The sequence below is a fragment of the Oryzias latipes genome, chromosome 13 (genome assembly GCF_053564925.1).
Source record: "Oryzias latipes strain Hd-rR chromosome 13, Olatipes_Hd-rR_3.1".
Taxonomy (NCBI): Eukaryota; Metazoa; Chordata; class Actinopteri; order Beloniformes; family Adrianichthyidae; genus Oryzias; species Oryzias latipes.
Genome location: NC_136249.1, coordinates 15,436,659 through 15,457,996, shown reverse-complemented (window position 1 = coordinate 15,457,996; position 21,338 = coordinate 15,436,659). Strand labels below are relative to the sequence as shown.

The 21,338-nt window shown below is 43.1% G+C and overlaps 1 protein-coding gene and 1 long non-coding RNA gene across 8 annotated transcripts in view; both read right to left on the bottom strand.

Moving 5' to 3' along the window:
- Nucleotides 1-21,338, bottom strand: part of gria4a (glutamate receptor, ionotropic, AMPA 4a) — a 218,384-nt gene that overhangs the window by 9,340 nt on the left and 187,706 nt on the right. For 4 of the 7 annotated variants that reach the window (XR_013647092.1, XM_023961798.2, XM_023961794.2 and 1 more), the window contains 2 exons: nucleotides 17,069-17,267; nucleotides 5,934-6,181 (listed from right to left, as the gene is read on the bottom strand). Coding sequence is in view for 5 of the 7 variants with exons in the window: in XM_023961798.2 (XP_023817566.1) it covers nucleotides 5,934-6,181; nucleotides 17,069-17,267 (447 nt within the window). In the remaining 2 variants the exon portion in view is untranslated. Of the gene's footprint in view, nucleotides 1-2,469; nucleotides 2,585-5,933; nucleotides 6,182-17,068; nucleotides 17,268-21,338 lie in introns of all 7 variants that reach the window. The other 3 variants (XR_013647093.1, XM_023961797.2, XM_023961793.2) reach the window with 1 other exon arrangement.
- LOC144981444 (uncharacterized) lies at nucleotides 14,392-14,787 on the bottom strand. The gene is made up of 2 exons (XR_013647096.1): nucleotides 14,659-14,787; nucleotides 14,392-14,576 (listed from the first exon to the last, which is right to left on the bottom strand). It is a non-coding gene; the product is annotated as an uncharacterized LOC144981444 (long non-coding RNA).

The window sequence follows — 21,338 nt, the reverse complement described above, 5'->3', positions numbered from 1 at the left end:
GAGGAGGGGCCGGGGGGAGCATGGAGCTAAAGCGAGCTACAGACATATGAGTGGGACCCACCTTTGTCACGTAAGGTAACACAACCATGCTGCCCTGACTTGAGGCATTTCAACAACAGGTAAATACTGTTAAGACAGGATAATTTGCATCAGGCTTGCTCTGTGCTTCAGCTGGAAGAGGGAGAAAGCTTTCTTAATCTGATCTCAAAGCTACAGAAAATATATATTTTTTAAATCTAAGGTCTTCTGCGCTCTACTTTTTTCTTGCATTCAATATGATTGTTTACCAGTGTGTAGGTGGTCTTGAGCTGAAATAGTTTTCTTGCCTGAATGTTAACAATTGACATTCAATTGTTTAACTTAAAACCATAAAGAAAAAAAAAAGTCTTTTATTTAAAGAGCCCAACAAAATTGAATATACGTCGTTGCAGAAGTGATGTGTTATAAAACAAAATCTTCTAACCATTTTATAAATCAGCTAAATTCCTTTTGGGCTCACAGTGCTGCTGGAGCCTATCCCAGCAACTGTTGGACGAAGGCAGGGTGCACCCTAGACTGGTCAACAGTCTGTTGCAGGACCACACAATCACACCCAGGGACAATGTAGAGACACCATTGTAAGACTAGAGTGCTAACCATACACCACCATGCAGCCATGATTTCTTGACAATATAATTTCTGCTTAAAGGCTTAAATTTGCGTTAAATAGGGAAGTCATTTTGCTACCTTTAAGAATCACTGTCCCTATCAGTAGAAAAAAAAACAATGTTACACAAATTTAGATGTGAGGAGTTGTTGGAAAACTCCAGATCCTCAAAGACTTTAGTAAATCGTCCTGTGCCTTCAAAAGGTCAAAGCTTTCACAAGTGAAATGTCTCAACGTCTCCTCTACAGGAAGTCTTGGCACATATGTTTACCCTGGAAAGGTTCCCAAATGTCATCCATCCATCTATTCCTCACCCACTTCATCTTCTTCAGGTTCATGCATAGAATGGAGGTTCCACAGCTAAAATAAATCTGCAGCATTCTCATCAGTTTGTGCATCTTCTTTTGATTTGGAACTTCAAACACAGAAGATCTCGGTTTCACTTGGACTGAAATTTCAAAAACGTCTTCAAAATGCGTAGACAAGAGACTGTGGCATTGTGTGTGAAACAAAAGACATCTTTATTCTATTATTCATAAAGGCCTCATTATAGCTGCTAAAATATTTGATCTACCTGACAATCCGAATATAAGTATGACTGGAAAAAGATTTGGAGATGTGCAATTTATTAAAACATTTAAAAGCTTAAAATATGATGTTACACAAAGGTTGGCTCTTCTTTTTTATCTGTTTAAAAAAGGTAGACTTTTAAGAACCTGTTTAATGAAAATTAAGTTTTGGGAATTTTGAAAATGAAGGTTACATTTGCATTTCTGAGTAATTTTATTTAAAATTGTTGTGAATCAGGAGCAGATGAAAAAATGCTTTTTGAAAAAAAGAGCTTATTTGTGACATGGAAAATATGCTGGGTGGGCTGCAAGCTCCTCTCCATTCTGATGCATCCACTTGTAGACAAATAGATCCATGGACGTCTTTGTTTTCCTCAACCGAGCTGGCGTCTGGTTTAAAACCCTACGGCTGGATAGCTCCAATGTTGCTCGCCATTTTTGTTGCACAGGTAATGTTAGGTTATGGGTAGGAGGGGCTGTAAGTTAGCGGGCGAGCGTGTTAACAGAAGGATGTCGGGAAAGAAGGGTGGGCTTACTCTGTGCCAACAGTCCTGCCTTTAACTCACAAGTGAATTTCTATTGACCTCCAGTTGCTCTGCAGAAACTATGTCCTAGAAAATGACGCAGGCTTTTTAATTTTAGCACTAAAAATGGCATAATTATCATTGAAAAACCACCAAAACGCAATAAAAATAGATTAAAAGATGATTGGAGTGGGTTTTTAAAGAATCCTAAAGAAAAAGGAAGGAAAAAACCCTCTAGTCTCATTTTCATGACAAAAATCTAATTTGTTGTGTGAAAAGAACTCAGTTTATCTGTTTTTCTTCATTAGTTTCTAATTTTTCCTTTTCCTCTTCCCAGAGCTGCCACCAGGGAGCAAATATTCCTGCCTTCACAGTAATTGGTTTCATATGAACTTCCTTTCATCTTTTTTGTCAAATCTGTCTCCATTACCTTTCTGTCACTCTAGTTTCTGGATGGGCATTAGCAGATAATGCCCCAAAACATGAGAAACTGTTTATCAAAAAATGCCATCAAACAATCATTTAAAAACAGATTCTTGAAGACTTACAGGAACGTCTTTTTATCTGAAAGAGCAGAAGCTCCCTGTACGTGATCATTATAGGAAACGTTGGTCTACTCCAGGGCAGATGGATGTATTACGAACTCCCAGGACGGGGCCCGTCGCAAACTGCTCAGATTGTGAGCGGCCCCCGTCACTTTATGTTGGGGGGGCAGACAGAGAGGGCTAACCTTGGAATCCCCTCCCCCGCTGCCACATTCTCCTTTGTCATACCACCACTTGTTTTTCAATTTGTCCAACAGGCCCTGCTCGTTGAGTTTTAGCACGGCCAGGTTGACCGCATTTCTTTAGGTAAAAAAAAAAAGGAGGGACAGATAAGATAGTTTGGTCAGAGCAGAGAATGGAGGGACAAACAGACGTGATGGGAACCACAGCCAGCGGGATGAAGGAAGGAGGAGGAAAAAGGGGAGGACATGAGTGGAGAGTGACTAAAGGTGAAGAAGTGAGCAGGACCTCGTCAACACTGTCTCCCACATTCACTTTTTAAACCAACTGCTGTTTTGTCATGAGCTTTTCAGTGACCCAGAGTTTCAAATCACAGTAAAAACTTCTCTAAATTTTACCTTTGTTTATATTTTTTTTGTTTATTTTCATGTCTTTCTTCCATGCATTCTAACAGGAGCAGTTTCAAAGGAAAGTCCTGCTGTTAATCTGTCACTAGTGTCCTGCGGATGGCGCTCTTGTCCTGTCCTGCTGCCTTCCGTACCTCTCGTCAGTATGGTTTTTTTCAACCCCGCAACTAACAGTGCTCTCTGACCTCCGAACAAAATCCAGGGACGATTGGCTAAATACCCAACATTCCCTCCTGACTGGAAAGTCTGACTAAAGCCTTAGTCACAACTACCCTTACGGAGGAATACAGGCTGTCTGTCGGCAAAACAAATGGACAAACCTCTACAGGGCAAGCAGGTGGGCACAGAAGCTTGACCCATACGTCATACGCTACATTCAAGAACGCGTTTTTAGAACTGCTTTTGGCGTGTTCATGAATGCACATTTAGCATATGGTGTTCACACTCTTTTGTTCTTCTTTCTACTGTTTACCAGCACATGTCCGCCACCTACTGTTGAAAGCGATTGGTGCGAAATGTCAAAGTGGTGCAAATCTTGCTCTTCTTTCCCAGCTCTATTCCGATATACGAAAGACTTGATGTCTTATTATTCTTGCCGGGCACAGACTCCAACTATTAAATGCTCCTCAATTTTTTGATCTATTTTTAAACGACTGGCACTTTAGTGAATGAAAAGGGACGCCATCCATAGGTCACTACCATCCAAGTCCCTGACTGCTCAAAGTTCGACCTGGTTTAACTTTCAACTCGGATTCAGTAGTCGCAGGTTTTGTGTGTAGAGCCCAAAAAAATATCTTAAAACTGCGCATAGGCAACACATGATCGCAAGAGTTTTGAACACGGAAGCCCGAAACAAGCATTTATGCGAGTTTACATAGACCATACATTGGAAGTGGTCGCTTGAACGCACACTGCAGAGGGCGGTGTGAACGTAGCTATAAGTGCGTGCAACTTCCATTAGTCTTTCAAAAATGTCACTAATCACAATACACTTACCACACACACGACAATGAATGGTACGTTTCTTTTTTAACGAAGTCCCCTGAGGTGGCCGTGTAAGCCTCAAGAGGACTGCAAAACACACTTGCCCTTCCCTTAAGATGTCGCTGCTCCTCTCAGTGACCCTCCACGGCCCCAAAGAACCCAAAAACCTGCAGCACCCATACAGATGTATGTGACTAAGGCCTGAAGCCTCAGTCTCCTTCCACCCAAAAAAGCAACTTATGCTTGCCGATTTTGACAAATTAATGAATCTTTTTAAGGATTTACTCCATGTTTTTTTATTTTTAATACATTTAATTTATCCTGACGTTCTTTTTTTGATTTGTTTTTTTGCCTTTTTGTCAAACAAGACTGATGTATTAGAAAAAAAGGTCACTGCAGCTGCTGCTGCCTACAAGCACGTTCATCCATTTTTCTACTTCTAGGATTTGTGAAATATGAAAGTTTTTAACCTTTAACAATTTATAGTTTTACAGAGACAGTGTTGTACGGGGTGATAACAAAAGTGACTTATCGCACTAACGCAAGAGTTTTGGATGAAAACAGTTCAGACATATTTGGACATATTTACAACAGGTTCTTATCAACAGTCACATCAAAGGCAGCAGTAGATCAGAGGGAATCACATACACGTGCTATTTTAGTTTCATTTAAGAGTTTGTTTGCTTTTTATCAACATCATTAACTCTGTAATTAGTGCATCATGAGGAGAGGCAGCTCACCTGACATGCACACTCACAGGCACTTGAATGCATCATAAGAACCGCATTTCTGCTGAATGAAAGGGGCCAGATATGGACACGCTGAGCAACAACATTGCTTTTTGTAGTGAACTCCTTAAGAATAGATCGATTTGAAGGGGACTGGAGTTTTGAAGGATTTTTCACCACACACGGGGGAGGGAGGGGGTCATAGAGCAGGAAGCGAGGCCAATGAGCTGCTAGGGTTTTGCCTTTCACAAAGCTAATTGCTGAGAGAGAAAAGGGAGGGAGCAGGTGGTCAAATGCTACTGACCTCGGTCAATTATTTTCCCACTTTATGACGTCCTTGTGCTGCTATCACAGCCATGTGAGCATGAATCTCCATGGCTGCTCATGAAACCTTCAATCACTGTGACTCTAAGCTCAAGTTAGCAAAGGGAGAACAAGCGTCTGACATAAAAATTTAAGATTTATAGTCACTTGCTCCTTCATGTCCCACCATCTTGTGGTCTGTTCGTCAACTCTTATGCATTTTTTTTGCATTGTTTGCTAAATACCACGCTTATATTTCATATAAACGTATTTGGATGTATATAAATTATTCCATTGGTTTAAATAATTTGGCATTTGATCAAATGTTGTTTTGTCCCCCCTTTTGCCAGGCCCCTCAGTGTTTCATCACGTTTCTTTCCCAATTGTCCATGACCTCCCCCCTCCTTGGGCTCTGGAGGACTTGGCAGCAGTCTGAGGTTCTACCCCTCCTCGCGGGCAGCATTGCATAAATATAGGAGGTTCTACAATCATATTGTTCAAGGGACAACAGGATGAGGCAGCAGACAAATGGACAGAGTTACCTGCAAGGTGCCCCTGTGGAGCAAGAGAGTGACTGACAGAGCAACAGAGGAGCATTCAAGCATAGAGAGGTGTGCTGATGACACAGACAAAGAACAGTGGGGGACATTCTCTACATTCACAGGAAAAAAGTAAAAAAGAAAGGTATGGCACAGACAAGAAGCTGGAATTGCACAGAAAAAAATAAATTAAAAGGCAGATCGGGGAAAAGGCAAGACAGCACGATGAAACATAATTTGGACATTCATGTCAGGATGTTTTTGCACCATTGCTGCCTAGTGTTCCAAAATACTTGATCAAGCAAATTTAAAATCCACTTTTACAGAAAAAATGACAAGTTTATATCTGTTTACAATTTTCATTTAGTTTCAAAATCCTCACTCGGCAGCAGTGGCAGGGTCATTTAGGGGTCACATTTAAAAGGCACAGCAGGGTAAGTGGAATATTGCAGCAATAGAACAGCATCAGCTAAGTCACTGTTTCCTATTGTCACACTATTCCACCCACCTTAACTGTGAGCCTTTTGGCGTGGCAATGCCATATCCTTTGGAGTCAAGGTTCCCTCCGACTTTCATGGTGTCGCACGGCTTGCGCTGCTCCGTGTATTCGTTCATGGTGGACTCCAGCAGAAAGGCGTACTTCCCCTTGGATTTGCGGACTCTCGCCACTCCCTCCGCTGTGGTTTTGGTAAACACAGTCGGCTCGGCAGACTTCATGTACGACCACATCTTCTCATAAACAGCTATCTTCGACCTCTGAGGGGAAGTGATTTTAAAAAGGTAGAAGTCAAAGAAAGCAATGGTTATTCAGAGATAAAGGAAAATGCAAAATTGACATTCATAAAAAAAAAAAAATCCTATTCAGAAATTTTCTTTTGTGCTTATCTAACAATTGCATCTAAATCCTTATGCTACAGACACACCGGGCATGTGACACATGTTCAAAAACGCACTAGACACCCAGTCTTGAACACACATTCAGCCCACAGTGTTCACACTGGACAAGCAGGGAGGGGCTTCTTCTTTTTCCTACTGTTTCCTAGCGCATGTCCACCACCTACACTGAGAAGACGGTTGTTGCGAAATGTCGAAGCAGTGCAAATCTTGCATATCTTGCTCCAGGCCATAGAAATTTGCCTAGCTACACAGGAATGCGAGAGTTTTGAATTATTTTTCATATGGGTATGCTGTGGGAGACAGGTCATAGTGAACACCCATACACATATAAGTGAGAGTGAAGTAGGCATCCTAAGGGCCTTAAAAGTTTCCAGCACCCAGCCGAAATTCACAGTCTGTGACTGAAGTAGTCACCCCCTACTTATTGATGATAAACAAGTTTTATATTGTACCTGACAGCAAATAACCAATGGATGATGTTGTGCTAAATTCATGGTCATTTTGAGAAATATTACATTGAGAAATGTTTGCGGCAAATTAGTCATGTCTATTACCCCTCCTTTTGGCAAATTTCCTTTTTTCTTCAACCTTCCCACTCTACTGTCCGCACACAAACAAGTGCACGCAATACGATACGATGGCTACATCACCACGTGACCTTCAACACCTTATCTTCAAACTGAACTAAGAAGAAAAATGCCTCAATTAAGTTTCCTAAGTATTGAGTGAATATTTGTGAAAATATGCTAAACTAAATTGTCAGACATCTGGACATATGTGACATGATGAATTTTATTGTCTTGAATTATATTATAATTTATAATAATATAGTTATGATTTACGCTTTTTAAAATTCTTGTTAGCATTTAAAACCCTTGTGCTATCTTAGATGACCCCACCCTTACTTTGATGTGTTCTTCCTACCAAGACAAAGGTGGATAAAGGTGGAAAGATTTCATGTAATCCATGGACACCAGTGAAGATCACAAATCACTGAAGAAATATTGTTCAGAGCTCTGTCTAGTGGGTCTAGATGACCCAACTCCCAACGTCAAAGTTCCTAGGATGGCACAAGGGTTACGGACACATTTTTCATTCAAATGTGGCTAAACCCTCTGGGATTTGTTTTGTCTGGATAGACAAAAATAATTCCCGTCCCTTGATGATTTGAGATTTAAAAAAACAATCTTAGTCCCATTTGATCAATTATGTAGGCAAAGTTTTAGTATCAATTCAAATGAAGAGTTCTGTAATATATGTTTATTTGAAAGAAGTAATACCTGAACTGAGCAAAACCCATCAGGATGTGCTAGCTACATTTTACAGTGCTTTGTTTAGTCGCCACAGTTTCTTATGATCTGAAGCAAAGTGCTGCAGCAAATTCTCACTGTCCAGAGAATGACAGGAGGAAAGCTGTGCCTGCTATCTTTCATTCTGATCCTCTGGCATATAATGGCATTTAGAGCCCTATTTAGAATATAAAACACTATGCCCTCCTTAACAAGTAAAGCATTAGTTTTATGTTAAATGAGTTTTTGAGTGGAAGAGTAGCATGCTAATCGGCCAGGCAGTTATGAATTCTGGGTTGCTCTTCAGAGGACATCTGTCTGGCATGATACAACACGCAGCATTAGACTATGCATATGCCTCTTGCGTACACGCAAGCCTGCCGTTCTGTGTCCCCGTCTGGCGCTTTTGTGATCTGGATTTGCTTTTGTTTCTGTGTGTTTGTGTACTCATGAGTGAAAATAACAAGCAAAAGAGTCAAACTGTAATCCTCCATCTTCTTCTCTTTTTTTTTTTTTTTGGTCTCCGGTACTCGGGTATTATTCTGTCACTCTGCAAACGACAAGCCAGCGCATCAGAAGCTGAAACTGGGACCTGGGGATATTGTGTATGTGTGTTTGTGTGTGTCTGGGGCGGTTGATGGTGCGCGACGGACACCTATCCCATAATAATGCCACTTGCACCCAAGACAACCATTATCTGCACCACCTCTCCACATTCCGTCCTCCCTGTGTCTCCTTTTGCTCACTTTATTTTTCATTCCTCCAAAGCCAACCATAGAGTCTCATAACTCCCCCCAGCCCTTTCATCCATCCACCCGTCTATCCATCATTCATCCCACTCAGAGACTGAGACCGGGAGACAGTAATGCCGCCATTTCTTTGCACATACAAAAACAGGCTGCAGCCTTGAAGGGAGGATGGATGTGCGACAATTCGATGTGACTTTTTCCACATTCTTAAACAATGAGTGTGGCTACGAAGGATGAAATGGATGCCGCGAGTCACCTTCAGGCTTCCGCAACTTTTTTAAACGTACTCGGACAATCTCCATGCTCCTAGTGAGAAATGTCATTCAAGTCGAACGCATCCATTATAAGCCAGACAATCCACTGTACACTAAACGCACAGAAATGCTTAAACAACGGCGCACACGCACATGCAAAGATAATTAATGGTGGTGGTGAATCCCCCTCAGCTGTGGGAGCGTAAATTGCTTTTTCACCCTCCACAGATTTCTGCCTGCTCATTATGTTGATGATGCCAGGCCCACTCATAGGAGCACAAACTGTCTGCCACAAGGCTCCTCATCCTCCTCTGCCTCCACATGTCCCCTACACAAAAGCACTTGAGCTCACATCTCCATAAAATATGAGTGATTGTGCACACAAACACTGTTTCATTGTTTTTACAATGGAGCAAAGCAACAGATAAGGTCATGACGACATAAACAAACATATGCACATTTTAAAATGTAAGAAAAAAATGTACAAAACAAAATTTAAAGGAATTTAAGCATTTTTTGAATTCTTCTATGTTTAACTCCTCACTCAAAACAATGTCTGCAAAATCCTTCCCCACTCCTCTGTTCTACTTCCCTGATCACATATGTAGATTAGTGTTTGGACTGTTGGTTTAACTGGGATAAATGAATGAAGAACTTAAGAGTGATTTCATTGAAACATTTTTTGGAAACTACAAGTCTTTTATTTTGATGGTAAATAAAGAGTAGAAAAAACATGGGGTGACAGGGATCCAAGTCAGGCCACTGCAACAACAACATTTAGCCTCAGGACATGAAGGACAGTTTTTGAAAACTTGGTGTAAAATTCCGACATTCACAAGTCGGCAAATCAATGGTTTCAAAACAGAAGTGCAGATTGTCTAATATACTGTTCATGATTATCTAAATAGCTGTATGTGTCATGACTTGAAGGATTGACAGACCCAGACGCTGAAACCCAGAATGAGGACAAGGGGGTGAACGGTAAGGAAAGGGTTTTATTTATTCCAGGAAAGTTGGTGTGGCTTGGAGGGCAGCTGGAGAGAACAGCGGCTTGTGGCGTGGCTGGAGGTAAGAGCGCAGCTTGGCAGAGCTTGAGGTTTCCACCGGACTGTAGGAGGACTCGGACTGACATCCACACTGGGGACACTTGGAGACTGGAATCCTGAGACAGGGAGAGGCAAGATTAACACGAGGCCAGACTTAACATAGAAACATGAGCTAGACTTAAGACCAGGTTTAGTCACCATAAAGGGCAACGAACTGGCGTTGGCTAATGGGTCTGGATCTCCTTAAGAGCAGAGCAGGTGATGAGGTGAATTGGTCCCAGCTGGTGGAGTCAGGAGCAGAGCAGGAGGGGGAGGGGGAGGAGACTGACAGGCACCATAACAGTACCCCCCCCTCAACGACCGCCTCCAGGCGGTCCAGGGCGGCGATCCGGGTGGGCGCGGTAGAAGTCTGTGATGAGGGTGGGGTCCAAAATGAGGGAGCGGGAGACCCAGGAGCGCTCCTCAGGACCGTACCCTTCCCAGTCGACGAGGTACTGATGGCCGCGACCCCGCCGCCGAACGTCCAGGATGCGGCTAACCGTGTAAGCCGGAGCACCGTCAATGATACGGGCGGGAGGTGGGGAAGTGGAAGGCGGGCACAAGGCGCTGTCAGAGACTGGCTTGATTTGAGAGATGTGGAACGAGGGATGAATTTTGAGTGCGGCCGGGAGCTTGAGGCGGACACAGGAGGGGTTAATAACTCTATCAATGACGTATGGACCAATATACCTGGGGGCGAGTTTGCGAGACGTGGCCTGAATGGGGATATTCCTGGCGGAAAGCCACACCTTTTGGCCGGGTCGGTACTCGGGTCCCACCACCCTGTGACGGTTTGCCGTCCGGCAGTTGTGCTCCCTGGTGCGGACGAGCGCTGCCTTGGTCTGTTGCCAAACGCGCTGACAGCGCTGGAGATGGTCCTGCACAGATGGCACAGCCAGGTCGAGTTCGTGGGATGGGAACAACGGTGGTGAGAACCCGAGGGATGCTTCAAATGGGGAGATTCCTGTGGCAGAAGATGGATGTGAATTGTGGGCATACTCAACCCATACTAGGTACTTGGACCAGTCAGCGGGGTTATCGGCGGCGATGCAACGGAGGGATGCCTCCAGCTCCTGATTTGCACGTTCTGCCTGGCCGTTAGACTGAGGGTGGTACCCTGACGTGAGGCTGACAGTGGCTCCCAGGGCAGAACAGAAGGCCTTCCACACCTGGGAGATGAATTGAGGTCCGCGGTCCGAAACGATGTCCAAAGGAATGCCGTGATGCCTAAAAACATGGTGAACCAGAATGTCCGCTGTTTCTGTGGCTGTGGGGAGCTGACGGAGAGGGATGAAATGACAGAATTTAGAGAACCGGTCGATCACAGTAAAAATGACAGTGTGACCTTGGGAGTCAGGGAGACCGGTGACGAAGTCCACTGCGATGTGAGACCACGGTCGGCTAGGCGTAGGCAGAGGATGGAGAAGCCCTGAAGGTGGCGAGTGAGCCGACTTAGAACGGGCGCAGATGGAACATGGGGCCACGTACTCCCTGACGTCCTTATTAATGGTCGGCCAGAAAAAGCGTCTACGGATCAGGCTGATGGTTCGATGTATTCCCCCATGGCAGGCGATGCGTGAAGTGTGAGCCCATGAGATAACGTCCGACCTTAGGGAACTGGGGACAAATAACGTGCCATAAGGAGGAACAGGGTGATTGGGTTCCTCACCTTGGGCCTGGATGACTCTGGCCTCAATGTCCCAGGTAAGGTTTCCGACCACGCAGGTGGGGGGCAGGACGCTGGTGACAGAGGGGGATTCAGTGGAACAGAATTTTCGTGACAGGGCATCGGGCTTTGTGTTGCGAGACCCAGGACGGTACGTGATGGTAAAGTTAAAACGGTCAAAAAATAAGCACCAGCGGGCCTGACGGGAATTGAGCCTCTTGGCAGTACGGAGATATGCAAGGTTTTTGTGGTCTGTCCACACAATGAAGGGGTGAGCCGCTCCCTCCAGCCAATGACGCCATTCTTCGAGTGCCAGTTTAATGGCCAGAAGTTCGCGATTACCCACATCATAATTCCTTTCAGCCGGGGAAAGCTTCTTGGAAAAGAAGGCGCATGGTTTAAGTTTGTTGGTGCCCACCTCCCTTTGGGACAGTACCCCCCCAACCCCAGAGTCCGAGGCGTCGACCTCCACAATAAACTGTCTGTCGGGGTCGGGCTGAATTAGGATGGGGGCAGAGACAAATAGCTTTTTAAGGTGGTCGAAGGCAGATTGGGCGGTGGCGTTCCAGGAGAATGGCTTGGCAGTGGATGTGAGTTGAGTGAGCGGAGCAGCAATCGAGCTATAGTTCCTAATGAAACGCCTATAAAAGTTGGCAAAGCCCAAAAATTGCTGGAGCTTTTTGCGTGTGGTAGGAGGTTCCCACTGGGATACGGCCTCTATCTTGGCCGGGTCATGCCGGATGCTGCCGGCTTCAAATATGTAGCCCAAAAATGGAACGGAGGTAGTGTGAAAAGCGCATTTTTCTGCTTTGACGAATAGGTGGTTCTCAGCCAGGCGCTGTAGCACAGACCTAACGTGACCTTCATGTTGGGTGGTGTCTTTTGAGTAGATGAGTATGTCGTCCAGGTAGACAAAGACGAAAAGATTGAGGAAATCCCTGAGGACGTCATTAACTAGGCGTTGAAACACGGCCGGAGCGTTAGTTAACCCAAAGGGCATGACGAGATACTCATAATGTCCTAACGGAGTTTTGAAAGCGGTTTTCCATTCATCCCCCTCCTTTATACGTACGAGATGGTAAGCGTTGCGGAGATCGAGTTTAGAAAAGATACGGGCGCCTTGGATAGAGTCAAAAACTGAGCTGAGGAGGGGTAAAGAGTATTTATCTTTAATAGTGATTTGGTTTAACTCCCGATAATCGATACAGGGTCTCAGGGACTTGTCCTTTTTCTCCACGAAAAAAAACCCAGCCCCAGCGGGAGAAGAGGAGGGACGGATGTGCCCCGAAGAAAGTGCCTCTTGGATATATTTTTCCATGGCAACTTTCTCTGGACCAGATAGATTAAACAACCGTCCTTTGGGTAAAGTAGCACCATCTAATAACTGGATGGAGCAGTCATAGGGTCTATGAGGAGGAAGAGAGCTGGCTTTGGACTTACTGAACACGTAACTGAGGTTGTGGTAACACTCTGGAACATTACTGAGATCAATGTCTTCCGATTGACCACTAGGGGAGTTATTTACGGTAGGGACCGCTGAGCGAAGACAGTTGGCGAGGCAAAACTCACTCCAGTTGATAATACAATGATTGGTCCAGTCGAACTGGGGGTTGTGTTTTCTAAGCCACGAAAAACCTAAGACCACAGGATTTTGGGGGGTGTGAGTGATGAAAAACTGAACATCTTCCCTGTGATTAACAGAGGTGATCAGTAATAGGGGCTTAGTACGATGAGTTATGAGGGAGAGGTGTTGTCCTCCCAAGCCTGCAGCTCTAACAGGAGAGTCGAGTTTTTCAACAGGGAGCGAGAGACGGGAAACAATGCTATGGTCAAGGAGGCTTTGTTCAGCGCCTGAATCAATAAGGGCCTGAAGTTCAATAATATTGGCATGATTACATAACTTGACAGGAAGAAAAAGAAAGTTCTTAGCAGAGACGATAGGGGTACCCGCCCGCGGCCTGTCTTCTAGTGGGGGGTTCTGGAGTTTTGAACGCAGCTCACATTGATGTACCTGATGCCCCTGCTGGCCGCAGTAAAAACACGCACCCTCCTCCCGGCGCCTTTTACGTTCCTCGGCGGAGATCCGTGAGATGCCGATCTGCATGGGCTCCTCATGAGAGCGGTGTGATCTTTCTGGAGGACAGGAAGGGGAGAAAAGAGCATCAGCAGCCGGTAATATGGGCTTAGGTGTCTTATGTGCCTGAGGAGGCTTTTCATGCTGACGTTCCCGAAGGCGGGCGTCGGAGCGCAGGGCTGCGGAGACAAGTTCTTCGAAGTTACGGGTTTCAGGCTGCGTGCATAAGTGATCCGTTATGTTTTCGTTGAGAAGACACCGTGGAGTGCCGGATCAGACCAGCCGGCTTCCAGCGCCAGGATTCTGAAGTTGATGATATGGTCGCTGACCAAACGATTCTGCTGTCTGAGAGCGAGGAGTTTTCTGGTGGCTTCCTCCTGCTTCTTTGGCTGATCGAACACCAGACGGAACTCCTTTATGAAACGATCAAACGGAAGGTGAGTAATGGGATTGACCGCCAGAAAAGCTTGGGCCCACTGCAGGGCTTTATTTCTCAGGGAGTTGACGATTAGGGTGATTTTGCTGGGATCAGAATAGTAGTACCTGGGAGCTTGTTGAAACAGAAGTTGACATTGGAGGAGAAATCCGCCGCATGCTTCTACGTCACCGTAGAATGGCTCGGGTTGCAGGCGAAAATTTTCCGGGGTTGGAACGGGAGCGGAAGCTTGGCCGGAAGTAGGAAGTGTTGCTGTGGCGACAGAGTTAGACATTTGTGCGGGTAAATTCATTAATGTTTGCATCATACCATTGAGCTGTGAAAGTAGGTCTTCTTGAATCTTAGACATCCGAGAAATGGCGTTGGAGTGCAGTTCCAAAAAGATTCCTTGCTGATTAACTGTGTGGCGAAGTCCTTCTGGGTCAGCTGGGTCAGGAGTTAGGCCAGTTCGTTCTGTCATGACTTGAAGGATTGACAGACCCAGACGCTGAAACCCAGAATGAGGACAAGGGGGTGAACGGTAAGGAAAGGGTTTTATTTATTCCAGGAAAGTTGGTGTGGCTTGGAGGGCAGCTGGAGAGAACAGCGGCTTGTGGCGTGGCTGGAGGTAAGAGCGCAGCTTGGCAGAGCTTGAGGTTTCCACCGGACTGTAGGAGGACTCGGACTGACATCCACACTGGGGACACTTGGAGACTGGAATCCTGAGACAGGGAGAGGCAAGATTAACACGAGGCCAGACTTAACATAGAAACATGAGCTAGACTTAAGACCAGGTTTAGTCACCATAAAGGGCAACGAACTGGCGTTGGCTAATGGGTCTGGATCTCCTTAAGAGCAGAGCAGGTGATGAGGTGAATTGGTCCCAGCTGGTGGAGTCAGGAGCAGAGCAGGAGGGGGAGGGGGAGGAGACTGACAGGCACCATAACAGTATGGTCATCCGGATTAAATGAAAATGAAATGAGAAAGATGAAATGGAAAAAATGATCATAATCTCATCACTGCATCAGATTTCCTGTGGAAGGTCGTAGAGAAGTTCCCTTGGGGCTCGTACGGCCACCTCAAGACTTCATGAAAAAAAAGACCATTGTTGTGGGTGATGTAAGTGTATCATGAAATATTTGTGAGGCTAATGGAAGTTACACGGACCTCTGACAAATGGATGATGCTGTTGTACGGAGGATTCCTTATGCTGCACTCTAATCGCCAGTAAGGTGCAAGTACTGGTTCCTTACTGACCACTGATGTGTACGTAGTACATAGATGACTGTAGGATGTCCACACAATCTGCACTGTATTTGTCTAATTTCCTCTTTTCTAACAGTCAGGCTGCATGCAAGAAGCATGCACTTATCATGTCAACAGAAGACTCTTTGTGAAGTCCAAATGGTTGAAAATTTCGTACAACACACATTTCACCCCTTCCCCTTACTTACACTTACAGTATGTGTTCATGAACATTTTCTTTCTATGTGTTTAAAGGGTAACACAAAAGGGAAGTTAAAGGCTGACTCCACTGTCAGCCCAGATTTTAAAAAAGAAAAAAAAGAAAAAAGGGGCAAGATTAGGGGAAGTGGGCTGAGCGGGGGAGGTGTGGTCTTAGTCTTTGATTGACAGTGGCAGTAAGATTAGCTTGAGGTAACTAGAGGATTTTTTTATTAATGTCTTGATGAAAATAGGAAAACAATAATAAATTTCAGGAAGTCCGAACTCCCCATCCTGCAGCAGCTTTCTGCCATCCAGCCAGCAAGCCGCCCAAGGGCCGCGTGCAGTGTAGCGATCTGCGCCACACTCAGCGTCACGGAGCTCCATCGCAATCTGGAGCGTTAAAAGATGGGCGAGGCTTCTATCTGGAGCTATAGATCATGACGTGAAACTTCTGAAATGACGTGAGACTTATACCAGTTGACCAATCACAAAATTCAACTTTATTTTTCAACTTTACTACCACGTTTTAACCACTGGAGCAGTGTTTTTCAACCAGTGTGGGAGATGGTCAGGTGTGCCCTCATTAACTGATCTAAAAACATTTTCCATCTCCAGGATTTCAGCTCTTTGTTCATCCAAACAGGCCCTGATAAAACACTGAGTAGTTAGGAACATGAAAGATCGTAAAAGACTTTTTTCTTTGTGTTTATTTGATTAAATTAAAGACATTTTGATAAGAATGACAGTACCGCGATTTAGTCGTAGCATCAGCTTTTTTCGGAAATGCCCCGCCCCTTTAACAATTTCCACCAATCATTCTTGGAGCTTAATCACATGTCATCAGTCTGACCAATCAGCATGGTTAAAATCTTTACTTCCTTCTTCCGATTCTACTCATAAAGTCGCTTAGTTCCAACAAAAAGACCAGCTTAAGCTCGTCTTTAGCGGTGCAGCTTTCGACAGAATCCGGTATCAGACCGTGGAACAAGTGAACAAAACAATGAAGCTCAGAGACACGAGTCTGTTTGTGTTCGGCGAATTTTTGCACTACATCTCCCTTGATGCATTGGGTTAAAGTGACAGCGTCTCAGCGCACAATGAGTCTTCTTTTGACGTCTTGAAACCACAACGAACACACATCAAACAGTTCTTAAATCTTTTAGCTTAACTTTTATTACATCTTTTCGAAAAAACAGCTGCAGCTTCCAGCTTTTTCTGCCACAATTATCACAAAAATGTATGTAAAATTGCGGAGGGGCTGTAGATCAATGCAGACTATGAGTTTATCCTTTTTTTTTTTTTTTGGATGCTGGTGTGCCGCGGGATTTTTGACAAGGTAAAAGTGTGCCGTGGCTCAAAAAACGTTGAAAAATTTGGCAAAGACCTACAGTCAGCACTTTTAAAACCTCATCTGTGAGGGAAACAGGTAAACAGCCAAAAAAAGTTAGTTTACTATTTAGTTACCCTTTACTGACTGCTTTACGACCTTGAAATGTTGTGCACGCCGCTTGCATGCCCCGTACAGGTTTGGACATTTTTCATCCGCAGACAGTCGTATCCACCCTGACTGTCTTTAAAAATTAAAGCTTGGAAAGCAAGACAATGATTTCCTCTCAATGCTAAAATAGTGTTTTTGGTTCTTTTAAATTACTCTACATAAGTTAGACAGAAATAAAAATGTCCTGCATCCAATTAGCTATACATTTTGGGCTTAGAGGCAGATTACCTTTTAAACACAGAACAGTGTTAAGTATCACATGGTTCATACCCTGAAGAACTCCTTGGTAGAGCCTGAGTCCAGCGTCCCATAGGCTATCTCCGTCTGTTTTGCCAAGTCCTCTGCACTCTCTATAGGTGAGACCATCCTCTCCACAGTGAGGAAAGCAGCCAGGTTGGCTGTGTAAGAGGAGATGATGATAAGAGTGAAGAACCACCACACACCTCCAACAATACGTCCAGACAGGGACCTGGAGAAGGGAAGGGGAAAAGTACAAGATGAAGATGAATGAGATACGATTGGGGAAAAAAGGATGAACGGATCAAAGTGATGATTGATAGAATATATGAGAAAAAAAACAGAAGAGGGAGATGGACATGTTCAGGATGAGAATAAAAAATGTGGGGATGAAAAAAAAGAAAAGAAAAAGTCAGACGGAAAACAATAGAAAAGGCAGTTCAAAGTTAGTACCCGAGTAAAGGATGTGCAATGCTAATTACTGTTTCACTGAGCATTTTTAACGCTGCTCTGTTCATGCCTATAAAAGTGACAGATTAATTGTCTTTCAGGTCTCAAACCAATTTAGCTCTAACGAACAGAAGCTAGAGGAAACAGCTTGCAATCAAGTGATTGAGCAGCACTCAACAGCTTTCTCTTTCTCGTTTACCTGTTTACTTTCACATGAAATTCCTCTAAATCCTCTTTCTGGGACAAAAACACAGAAAGCAGGAATGTGCAAAACCAAAAGAATACTTTCTGCTAAAGTCAATGAAAATAAAACATGCAGCACACATTTACTATCTGGAATAAGAGGTAAAAGGTACAAGGGAACTTGGGATTCTTTGAAATATTGGAACTGTACAACTATTGCACAACAGTCAGGACCACTGACTTTACAACTTTAAAACAGTTAGCGGCACTGGTGTGTGAGTGCGTATGAATGTCCCGGTGATGGTCAGAGGGGCCGTATAGGTGCATACTGTCAGTCACAAAAATAACAAGAAAGTCGTAAAATTCTGAAGAGAAGATTAACATTTTACAAGAATAAAAATCACAATTTTATGATAGAAAAAGTTGTATTTTTGCAAGGAAAATTTATATATACATATGTGTGTGTGTGTTTATGTATAGATGTTTGTGTGTGTACATACATGTATAACACATGCAGTTTAATTGTATTTGTTTGTTGTTACCTTATGACCTATATATGCTCTAAATAAAGATATTACAAAAATTAACAGCTTGTTTTATTGGAGCATGAAGATATATTTAAATAGGAAAATTAGCATGTAAATAAAATGTAGAGAAACCTGAGTTTCAAACTCTTACATCCACCAGGAGGAAAACATTGCAGCTGGGACTGGTGTTTACCTGTGCAGTGGTATTACCTCTGCTTCCAACTGATTTGTTTGATTTCAACAAAACTCTCATCAAATATCTGTCTCCATGATTCCCAGTAGTCTGACTTCTGTTTGCTCCTCAGAAAATAGTGTCGTGTTGGATCTGAGAAAAACCTTGCTGACAAAAGTGAGCTGCAGGAAAATGTGACAGTAATAAAGAAAACACATGAAGTGATATAAAAAAGTGTTTTATTATATTTGATTTTGAAAAAGTATTAAGGACGACTTTATTATAAAAAGTGTTTTGTGTGCAGTCAAAACCTAGAAAGACAACCCACATGCCAGACAGCCAGCGTGGTGTGAAAGTGAGTTATTTTTAGGAAGTGTTTGGTTGAAGGGGGAATGTGCTGAAGAAAGAAGAGGGAGGATCCTGCCAGGTGTAATGACGCCTGACTCGGCATAAATTGTTACCTTTCGGATAAACTCTGGATTGTGCTGCTGTTTAAAGCCCAAACACAACACTTAATCTTCTTTCTTTCTCAAACACACACAAACACACACACACAAATATGAATTGATAGCGTTTGTCCTTGAGGCATTGATCTATTCGCCTGAGTTAATGAACCTGCCGTGTACTGTGATGGATTCTCCTGGGAAAAAGCGTTAGGTTTTGTTTTATATTTATTAGGTGACAACAGAAACTTTCAATTTTTTTCTTTCACCAGGTGAAGTGTAGATGTGAATTTACCAACATGGATCAGAGCTGAAGACTGTTTAAAGAGATGAGGTGAGAAAAGTCAAAAATACATGAGGGGAAAATAATGTAATTTATTTTTATTAGTTATACTTTCACCAAAAAAATGATTCTTTTTAGGGTTTGAGAAGATGAGAAGAAGGAGTGAGAAAGAGGAAACACCTCTGTGGACAGTCCTGTCCAAACACCTCACTGCACTGCAGCTAAATCACTATAAGGGGGAAATCATCCTGACTGAACCTTGTGCAATTACCAACAACAGTTTCTCTCATCTACTTGTATGTGTGCAGATTGCACACATGGAAGCTGTGCTGAGCCTTTTCTTCATGTCTGTGTAAACAGGTGGTGAAAGACAAAGGGTCTAATTTACAGAGATCCCACATGAAAAAGGGCTCATTTACACCAAGCCCTCCATCTCCGTTCCATCAGCTGAAACAAACCATAAAGAGCCAATGCTGCACTTCCAAGTACGACCACTATTGACTGGTTTTAGGAGAATCTCCATTGAAGTAAAGCTGTGTACAAGATGAAGATTTATCGATGTTTATAACTTTTTTTTTTATAATTCAGGAAAATCGTGAGGAGGATGATTCTTTTAAATCAGTTGATTTATTTTAAGCAATTTATAGTAGAAAATTGCACATATGCATTATTATTATTATCATTATTATTATTAATATTATTATTATTATGTAAGTACGTAAGTACGTTTTACTTATAGTGCCTTTCACAGATAAAATCACAAAGTGCTGAACAATAAAAACAACACAATAAAATACAATAAAAACACAGAAACAATTAATTAAAATAATGTAAAAGAAAATTAAACAGAATAAAATAAACGTAGAATAGAGATAACAATAAAACTAGTCAGGCAAAAGCATTTTTGAATAAAAGTGTCTTTAATTCATTATGCCCTGCAACAGACTAGCAACCAGTCCAGGGAGCACCCCGCCTTCACAGGCTCCAGTCACCCCGTGACCCAGAGAGGGATATAGTGGGTGGAGAAAATGGCTGGATGGCTTATTATTTTATGGTAGGTAAGTTGACCAAATAGAGCTTCAAACATGACATTGATCTGTCCAATTGTCCTTTTTACATTTTTTATTTAGGAGATGTAAAATCAAGCTTCTTGTACCTCCAGTGTGAACATTTTTCCTGATATTTGTGAGTCACACACGTTTCTGCAGAACCTTTCTTCTCACAAAACCTAAATGGCCCCCATTTCTAAATTCCCCCTACACAATTAAGACGGGAAAGACTGTACTCTGTGGTCAATGACGCTCAGTAGTACAGAGCAAAATGAGAACGATTTTGAAAAAGATTGGCCTTACCAGTAAAATCAAAAACATTCGAAGGTTTATAAATGATGCTTACAAATCCTTTTCTTCTTGCTTTTTAAAAGGAAAACTTAACACATATTGCCAGTGTCTACATCTAAAGGTAAAGTCTAATGCACCCATTTGGAGGTTGACCTGTATGCGTGCCACAGGTTTTTGAGATGTCCAGCCTGTGGAGGGTCACAGAGAAGAGAAGCTACATCTTTAGGAGAGCACAGGAGTGTCTTGAAGTTCCCTTTAAGCTTGGTGAAAATGGAATGTAGGATTGCTGTTTATGTGGTAAGTATATCATAAAGAATTTGTAAGGTCAATGTAAGTTGCATGCACTTATGTGGTAACTCAAAGCACTTCCACATTTCCTTTAACCTCACAGCGAGAAGGCCCTGGTTCAAATTCCAGCTGGGACCTTTCTGTGTGGATTTTGCATGTTCTCCTCGTTCATGTGTGGTTTTTCTCTGAGCACTCCATCTTCCTCCAACAGCCCAAAAACATGCTTCAAAGGTTGATTGGTTACTTTAAGCGGGTTAAGAAAATGGATGGATGTTTATGTTAGAGTTGGAAGCATCTACAAAATGTTAGTGCCTTTAGTCAAATCCAAAACTTCAACCAAATTTGAGGTAAAGTATTTATGATGCGGTAACATAACAAACCATAAACAATATCCAGCAGAAAAACACAAAACTCCAAAGGGTTTACAACAAACAAGTCAAGTGTGAAACAAGTAAATCTTAAAAGTGAAGAGTGTACAGAGAACGTAAGAAAGCCATGACCAAAATCATGCCGTGTTTTTCAACACCTGAAGGTGTTTCCTGCCAGCTCACTAGACAGTTGTGTTTCTCGTGTGCATAATTACATCTGCAGCATTTGTTGCAATTTCATGAATAATT